General features: G+C 47.5%; 1 protein-coding gene across 3 annotated transcripts in view; it reads left to right on the top strand.

Moving 5' to 3' along the window:
• CECR2 (CECR2 histone acetyl-lysine reader) overlaps positions 1–20,187 on the top strand; it is a 139,573-nt gene that overhangs the window by 78,314 nt on the left and 41,072 nt on the right. For all 3 annotated transcript variants that reach the window (XM_073320013.1, XM_073320023.1, XM_073320033.1), the window contains 4 exons: positions 12,426–12,609; positions 13,722–13,861; positions 14,426–14,530; positions 15,216–15,265. In XM_073320013.1, the coding sequence (XP_073176114.1) occupies positions 12,426–12,609; positions 13,722–13,861; positions 14,426–14,530; positions 15,216–15,265 (479 nt within the window). The remainder of the gene's footprint in view (positions 1–12,425; positions 12,610–13,721; positions 13,862–14,425; positions 14,531–15,215; positions 15,266–20,187) is intronic.

The raw sequence follows: 20,187 nt of genomic DNA, 5'->3' as shown, positions 1-20,187 counted from the left end.
CCATCCTCCGAATGACCCAGTGCTGGAAAGAAATGGATGAAATGCAGCTAGCACAGACTAAAGCCTGGTAAGCCAGAGGTAATACTAGCCAGGGGAAATACGTTCAAGACTTGGTCAGGGCACTGACCTAATAATCTATTGGGGGCGTTTGCCTTCTGTCACACTAGTGCATAGGCTGTGGCAAAAGATGCCTTCTTTCATCCTCACCCAGCCAAGAGACTAATCATTCCTCGTGGATGCAGATGTAGCCATATTGATCTGCATTTCATTGCTTCTAGGTTGAATTATGGCAACATACTGTACATGGGGCAGGCTGTCAAGGTCACACGGAAGGTCTTAACTAAGTATGAGCAAAAAACCCTGACCTGAGCACAATACAGCCATGATTCTCACACACTATAATGTGTATGTGCAAAATAGGTTTCGTTCTGTTCTGCATTACCTGAGAGTGCAAATCTTTAGACTCTAGTCCATTAAAGGCTTTAACTATCTCGACTGCCTCTCCCTCCCCAAAGCAGCGGCGCTCAGCAAGCATGCTGTGGTTGACTGAGATGAGGATGAAACTTTCAGGAACCTGAGACAGATCATTCTCAGTGGAGGGCTGACTGTGGTACTCCTTGCAGCCAAGATCAGAGTGAGCCAAAGCCCCTGTGGCTGTTCCATGAGGTGTACCTTTTTACACAAGCCTTTCATCACCGAGGAATGGACAACGGCCTGGCATTATTTTTCAGGGTTTTTAATCTAACAGCAACCGAAACAGGAGGACTGGAGTGTAGGGTCCTTTGTGGACAGCATAGACGCAGTTCTGCCTCGGTTTTTAGTGCCCAGATTCTGTGGTGATGGGTTCACTAGAAATCATCATATCCTGGTTAAAACACTTCTGGGTCCTATCTACCCTACAAGACAACGCTGTGTTTCAACAGTGTCTGGAGACAACCATGTGACAACCGGAGCTCCTCCCAACTGTAGTTTTTACACTGTGGATGGGACCTGAGGCGAATGTGAAGGGGTAATGGTTTCAGGATGGCACTCAAAGGCTAAAATCACTGCAGGTTTGGGGCTAGTTGGGGTGTACATTGGTTGACAAGTGCACATAAATTGGGGAGGGTAGAGTGGTTTGGGGATTAGTTTACTGAGCAAAGCTCTGTGATTGCACTTCAAGATGCATTCTCATGGGGACACTTGGCTGTGTCCTGTTTCAACAAACAATGACAGTATCTGCAGAAACATACAGCAAGCACAGTTCATGTTACAACAATGTTCCACTTAAGAAAAAATATTGAAAACTATATAAAATCTCTTGCTTTTCCCATGTATTGAGTGTAAACAGATTTTTTATTCACCTGTCACAGCTGACTAAATGGTAGTCTCGGCACTGGTGTTTTTATAAATATATTGTGTAAAATAATACTGTGTTGAAAACAAAAGGATTCAGAAATTTTTGACAAAGTTTTTTCCTTTAAGCCAATTAAGCAGCTCAGAAAAAAATGCAGCTGCCCAAACCAGCACTTTATCTTCAGCCGGTCTTCCCTAAAACTAAAGTGACTGTAGTTGTTGTTTTCCCCCAAACCTATAGGAATAATTTGCCCAGTAACTTGCCTTTATGTCTTGGGGCCCAGTCCTCCTCCCATTAAAGTAAGTGACAAAACTTCTCTTGACTAATGAGTAAAGGATTGGGCCTTTGGTCAAAGAAACTTCATATTTTAGGTTTTATTTTTAGCCCTTAATGTTTTCTGAACTCTGTTGGGCCATCATTTGGATATACTCACTCTCTGCCTCTTGGCTGTTCCTCCCCCATCCCAGCCAGCCCGCAAATACAACTCCTCTCCACTTGCTAACACACCTCTTCAGCTGTTACTCTGGGTTCCCTCACTACTCCACTTTTCTTCCCCACTCTACCCAAACCAGCAAAACGTGCATACAATCCTGTCCTGGATCAATTAAAAATACAACTCATGCACTTCCAAACAATGAACGTCTTTAACCATGGACCTATGCTTTTCATCTTCAGAGTATTTTATAATCAGACTTGGGTCCAACTCTGTTTTTCTTTAGGGCTTATTCTCTTCTTCCCATCAACTGGTTTCTCTGGAATATTTGGGTGAACGGACTGATGCTCTGAGATGAGAGAATGTCAGAGTCCTGGAAGGGGTGGTGGTTGGAGAACAAAGCAGTTTTTAAGAGGGACATTGGCAATTTCATGTGGTGCAATAAGAGGTTTTTAGTGCTTCAAGAGCAAACATTCCCTTCCCCTGCCTGAAAGTCACTTTCATGCCATGGATGGGGAGAGTAGACTTGGAGTGCAGCACACATCACCCTGACAGTTGTGGAGCCGCATTCTCCCTGGCTTAAAACCTACATAGAGAACAGGGAGCTAGAGAACCCTCCGCCCTCCCAAAACTTCCTGGACTTGCTTTTCTATTGCCTCCATCCTACTTTATGTATTGGAGAACAGCTCCACATTTGTACCCTCCTGCTGCTACCAGAGAAGGAGAGACAAATAAAACAGGGGCTCACACATACATGGGTACTTGGAGCTCAAAAGGGAAACTGACAAGACAGCTCAAAGTAACAGGTATGTGTGATTTCTCTGGTGCTACCTTCACCTAGCACATCCCAGTTACAGGGGTCATAGAGCGCAGATTGGCTGCTTCTGTTTTGTTTTAACAAAACAGTGAAAACTCTAGGCGAATGTGGGAGGTAAGATCAAATAGACTCTCTCCTCTCAGCCCCTATGCAGTTCCCAGGCTTCTGCCAGCCTTAAGGGAAAAGCCTCTTCAGAACAGGCAGATACGGTGAAGCTTTTTCTGTTTGGTTCAATATAGATGTCCCTCTTTCTTCTCTCCACCAAATAACATGCAGTCATTCCTAAGCCAGTCCTCAGTACTTGCTAGGGGTGAGTGGTGGACATGGAGAGAACACTAGTTAAGCGTGGAATCATATGGAGAGCTCAGACCACAGACTCTCTGGGGAATGCTAGCGAATGCCCATCTACTAGTTTGTGAGATTAATTCACTTCCTCCGCTGGTGCTTTTGGTGAGCTGGGAAGACAGTTCCTGTTGGTTCAGTAATCTGGTCTTGCCTCGGATGTGGAGAAGGGGAGTGAGGGATATATGTGATCAGTGGTAGGACATTTTGGCTCAGAGCAGGTGAGAGGGTAATCCTGGTGTTTCCCTGATGTGGATAAATGTGGTATAGGAGTGCTGAAATGTCTGAGTTGAAAAAAGTTTCTCTGATGCCATGTATTTGTATTATGGCTGCTGGGAGCAGCCTCTAAATGCAGAACTGGAACCTCTCCTAGGGGTTTGCAGCTGCGGTGACCTTGCTGCTTTCCTTTCTTTCTTCCTGCTCCCTTTTTGGGGGGGCGGTAGAACAACATGCCAGCCTCAGCTGTCATATCCAGGTTAAGTGGCTGTGTTTGCTTCTGTCAAGCTGGCACATGCTTCTGTGATGTGATCTCTTATTAGATTAGACAGCACCCATCAGCTCTCCAATCCCTCAGCTTCCCTGGAGATTTCCCTCTGCTCGAATGCTGTTCCTGTTCTGTCTCGCTGTGGGAGTCAGCATGCCAACTGCTCCCTTCCTTAGCTTTTAGTTATGGAAGATTCTTTGAGATGGAGTGGGAGTGATATGGGAGTATTTTGAGCCACACAAGCTAAACTCTGAATAAATGGTCTTAGTTTCTATAAACTAACTCCTTCTTGCCCTAAACTTGGATGGATCAAGAGTTCAGCTAAGAAGACACTGGATTCCCCAACACACTCAACTATATACATTAGAGATGGGGAATTACCTTGCTAAGCAAATCCCTCCCACCATCAGACTTCCTGCCCCCTGCTTCAAATCACTCTGGAGCAGGGGTTCCCAAACTGTGGTACGCATACCCTGAGGTTACGCGAGACATCCTGGGGGAACGTGGGAGAAATTGTGTAATAGTGGATTTTATTTATTAATTATTTTATTTATTGCATTTTCATAACCGGCTACTCAGATAAAGCTTTAAAACTCTGTGGGAATTTGTTACATAAAATACGGTAATTAATTTACTTCAAGATGAACCAAGGAGAACACAGATACACAGAGACGCTGATATACAGAGCCCTTACCTCCAATCACCGTACAGTGCAGTGGTACTATACAGCCCAACAACTGTCCAGTCTAACTGAGCTCAGAACTTAGTCAGGGCTGGGGATTTTTTCAGTTGTATATGTCACACTATAACTATATCTGTATGTTACAGTGAAATATGGACAGATGGCTAAAGACGGGTAGTGTTAAGAAGAACACACAAAATATCAGTGATGAGACGGGTAGGGGTATGTGGGCAGGTGGTAGATCTGGAAGGGGGTACTCAATAAAAAAAGTTTGGGAACCTCTGCTCTAGAGGAAATTCCTGACTCAACCTGAAAAGCCTATAGAGCTATAATGTCTTTTGTTTTCAGTCTGTTCATAGAGCTGCCAGTTTAAGAGGCTTGAAGTTTGTGTAAATGACATATTGGGGCTTTTGATGCAAATTCCAGGGCAGGGGATGTAGGGAGTCCTGATGTTGCCTTGACCTTTTCAGAAGACCCAGAGGCATTTTGCAGGGGTGTGGAAACCTCTGATCTCCCACACTTCAGGCTGTTGAATTCAGGAGACAGAATTGGACTCTTAGGCAGAGACTGACTCATTGTTTGTCACCACTTACTAATCCAGCTGAGTTCATATTAATGGTTTGCAACCAAGCAGTAACCCCCCACTCTCCCCATCAGAGGGGAAATGTCATTGGCTCAGTAAGAGTAGAAGGAAAGAGGTAAAGTGTGGGAGGAAGGCAGTGGCATTGTCCACCCTTGAACTCCTGGAGCCTCTTTCTTTTGTCCCCCCACCTCCAACCCTCCCACATAGTCATGTACATGAACCAAAGGAGTATTAGAGGTTTGACTATCCGGGTGCTGTCTCCATTTGGAAAGCTGGTCATGTGGATAGGAAAGGGTTCTTTGACATGACAGAGTCTCTTGGACAAGAGGCTGTTACGTTCCATGCCTTGAAATTGCAGAGAGATCACTTGAGCTTTGATTTCCCCCATTGCGCTTCTTTTCCTGCCCTTGCCCAGGAACCATTATTACTAGTGACTCTTCGTTTGTCCACAGCTCCTTGCAGAGTCCACTAATGTTCTCCAAGTATGAGCCAGAAGAGCTCACATCACACAAGAGTGGTGTGAGGCAAGGTGTTCCTCATCCCTGTTGCACTGGTTCTGCTATGCTCTGTCCCTGTATAACTCTGACACCTATCTGGCATGGCAGTGCTAGACCATCAGAATCACTCCTTTTTCCATGCCCTGCATACAGTCTAAGCCAGTGCTCTGAGGTTGCCTACCTTACACTGGCCTCTGATAACTCTCTTGCATCACAGAAATCTCTGAAGGAGGTGGAGAATATACTAGTTAAACTATTTTCCCTGAAGGGGTAATACCTTGCTCCCCCCCATTCTGCCTGACTTAGCTTTTCAGTAGCTTCAAAGACTTTAGCCTAGGGTATAGGCTGGTCCTTGGAACTTCCCTCCCCCTCTAAAGATAAGAATGCTAACTAGTACAGTAAAAAAAAGGCCTCCATTGTTACCCCACTTCCCAGCCCAAGGCCAGGCCTGCAGCTGTAACTCACATTGCTTCTGATAAGGTCAGCCTAACCTTTCTTTTTTTTGACAAGTCATGATAGACTGATTGATTTGTGAGGGAGAGAACCTTAGCTGGGCCCTTACATTTTTTTTCTTCTCCTGAAGTAGTCTTTGCTTCTCCTGACCCCCCCCCCCCCCCCCCCCCGCCGCTAACGATATCTGACTGAGGTCATCTCAACAAACACCAGAAGTCCTCCCCACTTCCTTCTAGAGGACTTGCCTTTGTGAAAAAAAAAATAAAAAATTCCCTACTTATTCAGAACTAAGCTTTCCTGACCTCAGCTATTACTATTCCCCTCACTGTGGAGGGGAAAATATCTTGTATCCACCTGTCAATTAATGCTCTCACTTACACTGGAGTGACTCCCAAAACTAAGTTTGCCCCCTTTTGTCTGTTCAGAAACTACAAGCTGCCAGCTGATAAGGGAAAACAAATGTTCTTCGCTTCCAAAATGGACTTCATGGTGGTCGCCTGTCCTGTTGAGATATTTGGCTATTGAGCTAGAGGGAGACTTTCCAACAGCCTCTTCTGTATACTGAGAACCATCTGTTCAGGGAACGTATAGACTCCTGCTGATAAGGACCTTGCAGGAAAAAAAAGGGGAGCGGGGGTATTGTGCTGACTAGCCAAGTCTGTTTCAATTTTCACAGCTTTAACCAGACATCAATATAACTTTCATTATTTCCTCTTATTGGCCAAGCAGTAGAGGGAACTGCTAGTGTGACCATTCCTTTCACCCCGATGTTTCTTGAGGGGAAAGGTTGAGACTCCCGGTCTCATCGTTTCCATATTCCTACCATTTTGGAGAACTCTTGGGTAGGCGATAGAGGAGGATTACTTCTGGGCCCCCTTCTAGTCTTGAGGTTATGTCACAATTCTTAGTTCTGTCCCAAATAATGTTGTTTCCCTCTCGAGATTAAAACATGCCTGCCATTGTCCCAGCTCTTTCTGTGGCATTTAGTCATTCATTGTCACAAAGAAAATAGGCAAAATGGTGAAGCAGGATTTAATATACAAGAGGCTTAAAATACTGTAACGTGACGAATATTGTAGCAATGAGTCCAGCCAACTATTTGGCATCTGTGAACCCTCAGAATGCTTAACTACACGTGCTAGTGTTAGCTGAACATCAACAATAAAAAATTCTGCCTCTGGTGTGTTTTCAGTTCGTTATCACACATTTCCTTGTCATCTAATATTGACAATCAGAAGTTGGTCTGGGTTTTTCTGTAACACAACTGGCAGTGGGTAGCCCCATTAAGAAAGGATGATGTGGCAATAATTCTATACTTGGACCATTGTGAAGGGCCTGGGTTCCTCTTGATGGGATCGGAAGTGGAGATAGACTCTGGAACTGTGTTATTGAATCAGGATATTGGTAAACAAAAGCAAGTCTTCTGTCTTCCAGTCACGCTCCAATATCTTGGAGCCTGTTTCAGAAAAGGCACAGGCTGCCTCCCTCTTAGAAGAGGACAGTGAAAATAATAATAATTTTTTTTAAATGGTGTCATCCCAACAATGCTGCACTGACTGAGAAGTGATTTCAGCTCTCAGAATGAGGTCTTTCCCTGGACTGTTTTGTGGGCCAGATGTCTACAGCTCTATTATGTCCTCTCCCAAGCCCACCCTCCACAAGCACTGGACAAATCTTTCCATTTCCCCCAAGCCCTTCTGAAAGCCTCCCACCTTCTTGTGGTTGTCTCCTGTTCCAAAGGATCTCTTTTGGAACCTGGCTCTGCATACTGAGCACAGATAAGTGCCTGGAAGGAGGAGGTTCACTCAGCATGCAGGATGGGTCAGGAGAAATGTTCTTTCTTTACACCACCAGGAAGAGGACTGTAGACGAGGGGGTGCTATGTGACTGTAGGGCCTTCTTCCGCTCCTCCCTGGTCTCACGCATCCGGGCAGAATTCCCCTGGGCGGCGTCCGCTGGCTCCTTGACGCCTTAGAGGAGCAGTGGGCGCTGTCCGGGGCTCTCTGCTTGGTGTCCCCGTCCGGGTCCCTTCATTTAGCTCTGTGACCTCACTCCTGTCCCTGTTATATCTTTAGTTGTCCCCCAAACTTAATTGAGATCCCGGACCTTGTGGATCCTCCCCTTAGGCTGGGGGAGGTCCTTTAGTAGGCCCGCCCATCTCCAGGATCCCAACAGACTGAGAGAAAAATGCAGGTCAGTGCACTAAAATACAGAGCTGAGAAGGGTGCTTTGAATGCAGGGAAATCCATTGTTTGGACACATTGCTCAGTAGTAATAGCCTGCCTGTGGGAGGAGTCCCAGGCTTCTCTTAGAGATGGTCTAAGCTGCAGTGCTGTCCTCTTGGGAGTGGAGTATTTATTTCTCTTAAGTGTGTAAACCCTGATGCCCAGATGGAGAAGCCCTTCCATGGACTTGTTCCCATCCCCTCTGTGCCAAACTGCCCTGAAACTTTTGCAGCTTCTACTACAGATCATGAGCAACTCATGTATTACCCGTGTATTAAGTGTTCTCCAAATATAAAAGAAAGTGTGATAATACAAAGCGTATTAATGGCATGATGGTTTATAAAATAAAGGGGAGGGCAGGGGGAGGGAGATCACGTGTGTGTATATATAAATATGTGTTATGGTTCCTTACTTGTAAGTGTCTTTGTGGAGGTACATCTTTGGGAGAGTTTTCTAACAGTCCTTTGTTTTAGAGTTATATGAATGCTCTGACTTGGTGTGTCTAGGGTGAGATCTAGAGCTGTGGGTGTCAAAACTGTATTCTTTATGACTGGGGACTTGGTTCAAAAATTCCTTTCCAGTAGCCGCAATTTACCTTCTAGAGAGAGGTCAGGGTATTTAATCAAAACTATTTTTAGTCCCCAGTAGAAACAGAGGGGTTTGACCAATATTACACCTGTCTTCCCTGAAGCTGGCAATCAAATATACTCCTCCTTTCTTATGGAAAATCTCTTCTCATCATTCAGGATCCCCAGAAAGATTTTTTTTAAATACACTTTTCTGAGATCTATAGAATATCTCAATCCACCAATTAATCCCTTCAACTTTAAATACCTTTATTTTGCAATGGAAGGACATTTTTTTCAGTATGTAGCCTTGCCATATGGCTTAGCATTGTCTCCATCAGTTGAACTTTTGTGTAAGGCCATGTCTACACTACGGACCTTACAGTGGCACAGCTGTACCGCTGCAGCTGCACTGCTGTACCGCTGCAGCTGCACTGCTGTAAGGGCTGCTCTATGCCAGCGGGAGAGAGCTCTCCCACCGGCATAATTAAACCACCCTCAACGAGCGGCAGTAGCTATGTGGGCAGGAGAGCCTCTCCCACCGACATAGCGCGGTCTGCACCGGCACTTTTGTTGGTGAAACGTATGTCCGTCAGGGGTGTGTTTTTTTCAGACCCCTGACCGACAAAAGTTTTGCCGACAAAAATGCTAGTGTAGACAAAGCCTAAGTTATGGTGATTTTGATAACCGCAGAAGAAGGAATATGCAAATCTTCATATCTAGATGATCTGTTGCCCTTCTCCCAGTCCAAACAGACAGCTCACTGGGATTCGCAACAGGTAATAAATCCTATAGACTCAGGGGTTTCTGATCAGCTTCAGCAGGCGTTCCCTAACCTTTTCACAGAATGTAGGACTGTGAGAATGGTCAAGATCTAGGTATAGTGTAGAACTTCTCTATAATCTGGTGGTGATCCTTCAACTCCTGGACTCAGGCACTGTTAATGGGCAGCTCAACACGAGACCTAAGCAGGTCCGCTATCTGTAAGGGATTGCCAACAGGAGTCTTTGCACAGACAGGTCACAATCTTCCCAGCAGGTTTTTCCATCTCCAGCAGAGGGGGCCTGCTCCAGAACCCTTTCCAGAGGAGAACCATTAATAGAAATATTAGAGGTGAGAAAAATCACGGGTGTTTTTCTGACAGACTGTGAAATCCACATATGGACCCCTGCTTGTCTGGGAGAAATGGCCAGCCTGAGAGAGGAGGATAAATATAAATTGGCTGGATGGAGTTGAGGGTTATTGGGAATGCCGTGAGACATCTGGTTCCCATCTCCTGTTCTCATTCTGTCCTAATTCAAAGTGCCAAACACACAGCAGCAGTGTTTGCAAATTGAGAGTCTGCACTCCTGAGAACAGAGGCTGTGTGCAGCTGATATCGGGCTGATATTACGTCTAGTTTTAGCCACTTACGTACAAATAAAACTCAAACCATTTGGTTGAGTCAACAACCCCTGTCCCCAGAGAGAATGTGAATTAAATGACCAGGTCCTTCAAATCATCTTTTGGAAATGGGGAACTTCATGGATCCATTTTTTTTCTCTGAGCCTCAACAAAAATGGAGATCAAGGAAAATCAATGCATTCTCATTCCAGTGGTCCAATCATCTGATCTGTGCCTTTCCTTGTTTTCCAATTCTTGCTCAGATAGCCAGAAAAATCAGAACAGAGAAAGCCATACTGCTCCTGGTAGCTCCTTCTTGGACCCATGGGCCCTTGTTCTCAAGGAACCTGGAAATGTCGGTTTGGTTCCCCTGAGATTCTGCCCTCATTAGATGATCTTGTGACTCGAAGTTCAATCAGATTCTGACATCTTGAACTTGAGAGGGTAGAATTTGGATGCTGTTAGTTTGTGGCTTTATTCTTCAAACCTGGAAGGAAGTTGTCTGAGATTTTATATAGTTAGCATATTTCCAGGAAATGGGGTCCAGGCATGACATCTGTTCTAAAAGTTTGTCAAATATTGCCTCGCTTTCTTTTTTGATGACTTCATTAAAGATCTAAATGTTTAAGTGCTCTGTGTGATCAAATAGAAGTTTTAGGGGTGCTCAGTCTATAAAGAGAATCTGATATCCTGTCTGCAGGTTTTCCAAGGCAGTAACCAAACATTGCCCATTTTAAAGTTCCCAGTTGCAAGTTGGAAATTGAATTTGGCCCTTCAATGTGTCATGGAACAACAATGGCTGCTCTTATTTAAGATAGAAGGCTGTATGTTTTGATTGTTTTGTCTAGGAAAAAACAATTTCTGCACTTTTTACCCCACAAAGTGGGTACTTGAGCTGGTACAGGAATTCTTCCTTAAAATAATCCCTCCTTATTTCAGTGGAAATATTTCCTTCTATTCAAGGAGGTCACATTGCATTTACTTGATTGGGAGGTGAACTGTCCCTGTTAGCTGGGCAGAACAAAGACATTCAGAAAGGCATGTGCTAAAGCCTCCATATCCAATTCTATACAAGCATCTGTCATTGAATACTATAGGAGGTCAGGTAAAACTCCTTCAGGGAAATGGGGTCAGTCAACAAGGAATCATTTTCCACTTGAGGTGCAGAAAGAAACAGGGTCATATGGAGTAATCTGCAGAGTGGGGACATAGGCATTTCTCCACTCATTTATAAGATACTATCAGGTGGCCATTTTTTCCACAAATGATGTGGCATCAGGTCCTGCAGGTTGCCATTCTATCTTGACCCCTCTTTACTATCTTTTCTTTCTTTCTCCCTCTCTTAACATCTGACCTTCTTGCTAGTTCTCAGTAGTCTTCCCCCAGATGATGTTTTTCTCTCTGTTTGTTAAAGATTTAATGCTTTTTTTGGTTACAGTTTTGTATTTGTTTGGTTTGTGGCTATTCTGCAGTTGTGGCATAGTTCCCTGCATTGTCTAGGGAAGTCAGCTGGTGCCAAAAAGGATCCAGTTGAGGTGCCTCCATGAACGCATGTGGGAATGGCTATCCGGTAGTGTCCATTCAGACACATGAACTTCCTGTGTGTGAAAGAGAGGCATTTTTGCCGCTTCAGACCACAGATCTGGAATGCTGGCAAGTCACAGGAGTCAGGCAGCAGCACCACTCGTAACAAATAAAGTTTTAATAGTCGGTGCTTCATCTCACCCAGATTCTGTAGACTGAAACTTCCACACTCAGAACACGCTGCATCTAAAATTAGACACACATTCATTTATCTGAGCACAGTCAGCAATCTAAGGTGTGACAGGGCAGCACTTACACCAGAACTGTTACTATTTACAGCAACCCTTAGTGTAAGGTGAGGACAAGAAGTTTACATAAGATACGGTGGGCAAGGTGGGGAGCTAGTGGCAAAGGAGATTCAAAGAGTGGAGTAATGTGGTCCGACTGGCAGGAAAGGAAGATCATTCTAGTAGCTGCATTTTGGCCAGAGAGGACAGAGTAGTCTGAGCATGGAGAAGTGTTTTGCCTTTTAGGACAACAAAGGGTCTGACTTTCAAAATGATTTGGAAGAAGGCTCAGGAGTTGGTAATTACCTGCCTATGGCCAGGGAAAAGGGAGAGATGGTGAGCCTGGTAGATAATGATGGTGTCAGCTAAAATGGAGGAAGGCAGAAGAGGATCGGAATTGTCTGTGAATGCTCCATTGCATCTTCCTTTTATAAAAGTCCGAGTCTGCGCTGATGTGAACAGCTACCTAATGTGACGAAAAGGAGGGAGACTAACAAAGAGGCTTTAAATTATGCAAAATCCTGTATTGTCGCAGTTAGGAATACTACCAGCAGGTAGGAGAGGGTCAAGCCTAGCTGCACAGCTTTAACTAGCCCTGGCTGTCCTAGGACACAGCTCTTAAACGCATTCAGGAAAGTTTCCCAGTGTCAGTCGCTCCACTTCCTGCTACATATGAAGTTCAGTTAGGTTGTGCTGAGCCAGCAGGGCACAGCTTTCAGCCTTGCCTGGATCTTCTAATTCCATTTCCCACCCCCACTAAGTCCTGTCTTTTGCATATTAACCTACAATGGGGGGACTTGTTCTCTTGATTAGGTCGCAGACGTTTCACAGCTATCTTGAGGACATTATCAACTACCGCTGGGAGCTGGAGGAAGGGAAACCCAACCCCCTACGGGAATCCACTTTCCAGGAGCTGCCACTGCGCACCCGCGTGGAAATCCTGCACCGCCTCTGCGATTACCGGCTTGATGCAGATGATGTCTTTGACCTCCTCAAGGTGCTTTGGGCCACAGCTGTCAGATGGGGAAGATGGCAGCTACAGGGAGCTAGGCTGGGTTGTAAAACGGAAGTGGGGATGGAGGGAAATGTTTGCCTTCATGGAGGCTGTTTTTCCTTTTTCCTGCCACTGCTTGTATACATCAGCCAGCCTCCAACCCAGGGGACAGGCCGTTTAGGGGCTGATGCTCCTGTGGCATTTCTAGTCTGTCCGTTTGGGGAGCAAGAAGAGACTGGGGATTTGAACTATAGCTTGGAAGTATTTCTCTCTAAGGTCCCTTTTTTCTCTTTGTCTCCAGACCCAGCTTTGGGAATATTGGTGATGGGGTCTCCCCATTCTCTCTCTTTCTATTAACGTTAAAAGGGATTGGGTTGGTTTGGGGTTTTTTGAGCCAGCCTCTTGGTGAGGTACATAGGTTTCCCATAGTCTGTATATTTTACAGGTTTGGAGATGTAATTTTTTTAATCAAAAAGAAATATTTTAAAGTCATGTTCTTGGTGGTAGTGCAGTGAATTAATAGTCATGCTTTTTCCACCTCTGGAGACCTGGGTTATGTCAGGTTACAAAGGATCTAGGCAAGTGGTAGGGTCTCTCTGTCATTGATGCATTCACAGCACAAATGTCACTAAGTAAATTGGCCTGATTGGCTACATCTCTGAAGACCATGACCTGAATATCTCGAATAAGGTGCTTCCAGAGTATTGATAGATCTGTGGGAGCGAGGAGTGCAGTTCTGTCCTGCAGCAGTGCCCCCCCATTATTAAAGTATATTGGGAGAGCTCTATGTGCAAAGTTTCCACAGTGCCTCCCATGCTCTGCATGACTTTAGCCAGGGCTAATTAGACCTTCACTGTCATGAGCACCAAAAATGAAATATTAAAACTAAAGAGAACATGCAAATTAGAAATGTCAATCTAAATCTCTCCCTAGGTGGAGAGGGAATGTGTTCTTTTCTCTAGAGTAATTTCTTCCCAGAACTGCATCAGAACAGATGTGTTGTGGGGGGTGGAGCGGGGTGTTTGTGGAAGGATGTCAGCATGTTTTGAGTGACAGTGCGGCTGTTTTTCAACTTGTCACTGTCTCTCTCACTGCGTGCTCCCAACTGAATGCAGGGTTTGGATGCAGACAGCCTCCGTGTAGAACCACTGGGTGAGGATAGTAATGGCGCCCTCTATTGGTATTTCTATGGCACTCGTATGTACAAAGAAGAGCCAATGCAGGGGAAATCAAATGGAGAGCTGGCTTCAGACAGGTAACAACAGCTTTGAAGTTTTCCTAATTTCCACACAGCCTGGGTAAACAGGGAGAAGAGGGCAGGGCAAGTGGAGCGGAATGGACTATGCAGCAATAAATCTGAGTTGAATAAAATCTGTTTGACTGCCGCTGTTGCTGGGAGGGTGACGGTGGCCTGAATTTGTGCAGGACATGGGTAAAATTGACAAATGCACCAGCAACTAAATCCTGATGCAAGGCAACTAAAGCCACGCATAGCCTTCATGGCACTACAAAAATCTGCCAGTGGGGTAGGAAGATTCCTCTGCCACCACCACCACCTTCCAAGCAATCTGCCCCTTGGAGACAGCAGCAGTTACGAGTCACTGTCTGCTCCTGAATTAGTCACCCAGCTACTGGTACTCCTGTCCTTCTCCCCCTTCCCCCCCCCCCCCTTGGCTGCTGTAGTTAATCCCTCCCCTAGTTGGGCCCATAGCAGCTGTTCTGATTTTTTTTTTTCTTTCATGCTCTTCTCTCCCTCCTCCCCTGACAGCCACAGTTCCTTTCTTTGGGAGATATTTTCTAACCTTTCATTTTGTTAAAGGGGAAGTGGGGGCCAGACAAACACCCCAAATGTTCCTGGGAAAACAGGCAAGAGACGAGGGCGACCCCCAAAACGGAAAAAACTGCTGGAGGAGAATCTGTTGAGGTAAGGAAAAGGGTGTTCCTGGAATGGTTATGTGATATACTCTCATATAAGGAGGAAAGCTGGCTGGTCTTTCTTGGCATTGATAGTACCTTTTCGGGCCTCCCATTGGAGCTGGAGATCCCCTGCACCCCAATTTGTGTTTTTTTCCATTTGGGTGTCAAAAGGTAATTCTCCCTGCAACCATACCCCCTGAAGCCATGATCTCAAATCATCTTGCACAGACAGGCTTGGCTGGTACTTGGGTGAGGACTCTAAGAAAATCCAGGTGCTGCAGGAAGCAATGTGGGTAAAACACTGGATGCCGTTCTTCCCACTGAGTCTGTACTGACCCATTTGATCTGCATGTTGCTAGGGGGCACATTGCAGCTAGAGAAACTGTATTTAGATGCTATTTTAAAACAAAGTCCTGCCTACCTGAAGTCATTAAAGATTTCCTGGTTCTATCCATAAGAGTAGGGATGTTATCCTGGCCAAATTCCATTTTGGCCGTTTACATAATTTTCCTTGAAGTTTCATTCAAATAGGATATTTCTCACTTCCTGTACAAAATGTGTGTGGTGTTTGCTGTGCATTAAACAGCCGTTGCATTCTTCCCCAGAAGTGGCTGCATTTCAGCGGTTGGCGAAATGTCTTGTATATGTTTTTATGTCATTACCTGTGTGTATAATTACCTTCCTCTTTGTAGGGAGAAGGCTGAAGAGAACTTGCTCATGCATGAGACACAGATGAAAAATGGTAAAGACATTATGGGAGGAATTTGATCTGCTATTGCAGTTTTAAAATCATCCAAAGCTAAGAGAGACAAGATTCCTAGGGAAGGAGGAGGGTCTGTTTAGTGAGAGGCTCTCTAGAGGTGGTACCCTGTGTCTTTAGCCTGGTTGGTTCTGATTGTATTTGGCATGAGCAGTTAAAGAAATAGACTAACTTATTCCCAGGAGACTAGGCAGCTAAATGCTTCCTGTATAGCAAGGCACTATTTTGGGAATAGGAGTGACTAATGAATTCGGTTATTGTTTGGGAGGCCTGAGTTTGGAATAGGCTTGGTGGGGAACCCTCCACTACTCACGCACTAAAATCAGTAGAGAAGGACTATGTATGGACAGATGCTCTCCTGAGAAGAGGTGAGCACAGGCCATGTGGACACACATCTTGTTGTGGTAGATGCATTTTGCCCTCTCTGTTACAGGGAGAGAGTCACAAGGGTGGGTAGTAGTATTGTAGGAGAACAAAGTATTCTCCTTGCCTGTCTCCCATCTGGTGTCAGATGTATACACTGTCAGTACTGTGTAAACCAGGAATTAGGGAAATCCACGTTCCAGGTCCTTACTGGGGAGTCCTTGGCCCACAAGGAGTTAGTGAGGTGAGATGCCAACATATTGTGACAGTTTCTCCAAAGGGGCTGGGTGAGAGACTCATTTCTCAAACATGAGAATCCATTGGTCTGAATATTACTTATGGGTTAGACCTGCCCATTCTTCTTCGAGTGCTTGCTGATGTCCATCCATATTAGGTGTATGTGCTGGCCACATGCACTGGTGCCGGAAGATTTTCCCTCAGCAGTATCCATAGGGGACTGGCTCTGGCGCCCTCTGGAGTGGCGCCCGCATGGCGCAGTATAAGGGGCGCCTCTGGCTCCCCACCACCCTCAGTTCCTTCTTGCCACCAGTGACGGAGCTGGAACATTCACTGCTTTAGCTAGCGTTGTTTTGTTCTCCGTTCCCGCGAACTTTGTAAAATCTGTAATATGGCTAGTAGTTGAGTCAGTTACCCTTAATTGTAATTCTTGAAGTCTTCGTTAGTCCCGAACAGGACTCAGCCTGGCTTTAAGCCCTGCAATCGTTGCAAACGGCCTATGCCCGTCAGCGATCCACATAGTAGCTGCCTAAGGTGCTTGTGCGAAGGGCACATAAGCGACAAGTGTCTTTTTTGTAAGTCCTTCAAACCCAGGACAAATAAGGAGCGGGACAGTCGCCTGAAAGTGCTCGTGATGGAGTCAGCCCTCACTTGGGCACCGGAGCAACGGTCTGACTCGGCACCGAGCACCATGGAGTCGGTGCGCAGCACTCCGTCGGCGCCATCCACGAGCTGGCACCTGTCTCACCCTGCTGCTCTGGCCAAGAAGCCAAAGAAGACAGGGAGGGGAAGATCTCCTACTTTCCTCAAGGGAAAGGAGAGGGCTGGGGGTGAGCAAAGACCCACGCCGGGCAGCTCTGGCAGTACCCCAGTCTCTGGGTAAACCCACCTTGGGATCTCCACGTATGTCCCCGCCTCCCCAGCACCGTTCCCCATCACATGGGATGTCCCACCACCACTCGCCCACCCGAAGTCATCACGCCTCAGGGAGGCAGGCTCAGCGGAGCCCTTTTCAGTTCCTGGACCTTGGGCACTGACAATACCTCGCCGGTAGCTTGGCGTAGATCCACTGAGGCATGCGTCTCGTGTGTCGTCGTCGCCCCCCACCCCCCCCTCCCGCTCCAGGAGCACCGAGACCGACCCCTTGCGTTGCAGAGACCTCGGTACAGATCCCGGGACCGATGGAGGGACCAAAGCCAACAGTCACCAGACCGCCATTGTCGGTCTCCGAGACAGGGATCTCTGCATTCGGGATGTCCCTCCCGGCAACTGGCTTGTGATAGCTCCCGGTCCTGATTGACATCCCAGTACTGGTCGGGTAGCAGAAGGTGAAGATTGCCAAGTTTCCCATGCCGATACGCCGAACACAGTCAGTCCCCAAGGCCCCGACCAAGATGTTTGTCTCGCTCGGACAAGTCTGCCTCCAAGCACAGTGACTGGCACCGGTCAGATAAGAGCTGCCACTCCACCCGATGCTGGTCGCAGGGTAGCGACCGCTCCAGCTCCAGCACTGAGCAAGGCTCCCTAACAGTGGGGCAGCTTCCGGTGCCTGCATTGCCTCCTACATCATCAGCACTGAACCATGGAACCTCTGGGGGTTCACCCAACCTTCACAGGCTGCCTGGCGGTGTCGGGAGCCTCGGACAGGCCAGCGGCCTCAACATCCCAACCCTCTCCAGTCCACAAGACTTTGCGGGGAAGGACCCCACAGGTCCAGAAGAACCCAGAAGAGCAGCCTGCTGGACAACCAGTGGACATCGAGGCTCCTGCGGTATTCTGGGCAATCCTCGAGGAGGGCACGACAGCGGCTAGAGCAGCCCTCCAAGCAGCTTCAGATGCAGCAGATTCTGCAACCCGCACCATGGCGTCCCCCGTCTCCATGCGGCGAGCTTCCTTGCTGCTCCTCTCGGGCTTGTCCACCGAGGCTCAGCAGTCGATGCAGGACCTTCCCTTGGGTGGCCAGGCCCTATTTGCAGAACAGACTGATACCAAGCTGCACGGTTTAAAGGACTCCCGTACCACCCTGAAAACACTAGGGCTGTACGTCCCAGGCCCGGCACGTAAGCAGTTCAAACCACAACAGCCTCAGGGACAAGGGAGCCAGCCTCAGCAGGACCTGCCTCACAAGAAGGCCAAGGGCTACAAGCGCCACCCTCGCCACCCTCCTCCACCTCCTGCTCAGTCAGGCTTCACCCAGAATAAGCAAGGGGCCAAGCTACCAGACTGTTCCCTGGATCCACCTTCCCTGTTTTTTCCCCACTGCCTTGCCTTTTCCCTCCCCCATGGACCACTATAATCTTGGACTGCTGGGTCCTGAACACAGTGGCACAGGCTACACCCTCTTGTTTCTTTCTACCTCACTTCCCAATCCCTCTTCAGGGACTGTTCTCATGAGAGTCTACTCGTGCAGGAGGTTCAAGGGTTGCTGCATCTGGGGGCAGTAGAGGAAGTTCCTCTAGAGTACAGGAACAGGGGGGCTTATTCCCGATACTTTTTAATCCCAAAGGCCAAGGGCAGTCTGCGACCCATTCTGGACCTGTGAGACCTCAACAAATACCTAAAGAAGCTGAAGTTCCCCATGGTCTCCCTGGCCTCTATCATCCCCTCCCTGGATCCAGGAGACTGGTATGCTGCCCTCAACATAAAGTATGCATACTTCCACATAGCTATCTTCCAAGAACACAAACGTTTTCTCTGATTCACGGTGGGACCCAGCCATTGCCAATTTAAGGTCCTCCAGTTTGGCCTGGTGACAGCACCGAGGGTGTTTACCAAGTGGATGTCAGTGGTGGCGGCTTACCTCAGGTGCCGGGGTATCCAGATCTACCCATACCTCGATGACCGGCTGGTCAAGGGTAGCTCCAGATCTCAGGTCCAAAAGGATGTTGCAGTGCTACAAGCCATGTGCCACTCCCTGGGCCTACTAGTGAATGGCAGAAAATCTATGTTAGTTCCAATGCAAAGGATAGAATTAATCGGAGCAGTGCTCGACTCGACCTGCACCAGAGCGTTCCTGCCGCGAGAAAGGTTTCAGACATTAGCAGACCTTGTCGCAGAGGTGTCTGCGTTCCCCGTGACTACAGCCAGCATCTGTCTGCATCTGCTGGGCCACATGGCAGCTTGAACATATGATGTATCCATGCCAGGCTCCGGATGCGGCCCCTGCAACAATGGCTGACGACGGTCTATTCCCAATCCAGGGATCACCTGGACAAAATCGTTACCATCCCCCCGGCAATACTCACCTCGCTGCGATGGTGGACTGATCGTGAGATGGTCCTAGAGGAAGTTCCGTTCAACAACCCCCCTACTCTATCGAGTTGGTGTTGGAAGCCTCAGACCTCGGCTGCAGTGCGCACCTCAGGGTTCTCCAGACCCAGGGTATGTGGTCCCCGGAGGAGATGGTGCTACACATAAACGTCAAAGAACTCAGAGCAGTCCGGTTAGTATGCAGCGTCTTCCTACCTCACCTGTCGGGCAAGGTGGTGAGAGTCCTGATGGACAGCACAGCCTTGATGTTCTACATCAACAGGCAAGGGGGAGCGTGCTCATCGGCTGTCTGCCAAGAGGCACTCTGTCTATGGGACTTGTGCATCGACTGCGAGATCCACCTGGAAGCTTGTCACCTCCCTGGTGTCAAGAACACGCTAGCAGATCACCTCAATGGGGCCTTTTCCTCTCACCACAAGTGGTTGCACCACCTGGAGGTGGAGAACTCCCCAGGTGGACCTGTTCGCTACCAGGCAAAACAGAAAATGGCATCAGTTTTGTTCTTGGCGAGGTCTGGACAAGGACTCCCTCTCCGATGCCTTCTTCCTGCCGTGGTTGGGGAGCCTGATGTACGCATTCCCTCTGATCCCACTCATCGCCAAGGTCCTGGCAAAGATCAAGCGAGACAGGGCGCAGGTTATCACGATTGCCTCGGTGTGGCCTCACCAGCACTGGTTCGGCATGCTCATGAACCTGACAGACTGGACCTGCTGTCCCGATCAGCTCTTACATTGCAACCTTGCATCCCTCCACCTCTCGGCATGGGTGCTGCGTGGCTGAACCCGGAGGAGCGGACCTGATCGGAGGAGGTCCTCCTGGGAAGTAGGAAGCCCTCAACCAGACTGACTTACCTGGCCAAGTGGACAAGATTTTCCCGCTGGGCGTTCGAAGGAGGCGTCTCTCCCTTGTGTTCCTCCATACAGGTTTTCCTAGACTACCTATTCCATTTGAGGAACCAGGGCCTGGCACGCTCTTCTATTAGAGTGCATCTTGCAGCCATCTCCACTTTTCACCCACCGATCCAAGGACAGACG

This window comes from Lepidochelys kempii, chromosome 1 (genome assembly GCF_965140265.1).
Source record: "Lepidochelys kempii isolate rLepKem1 chromosome 1, rLepKem1.hap2, whole genome shotgun sequence".
Taxonomy (NCBI): domain Eukaryota; kingdom Metazoa; phylum Chordata; order Testudines; family Cheloniidae; genus Lepidochelys; species Lepidochelys kempii.
The sequence above is the reverse complement of the archived record's forward strand: the minus strand, read 5'-3'. Positions and strand labels throughout refer to the sequence as shown.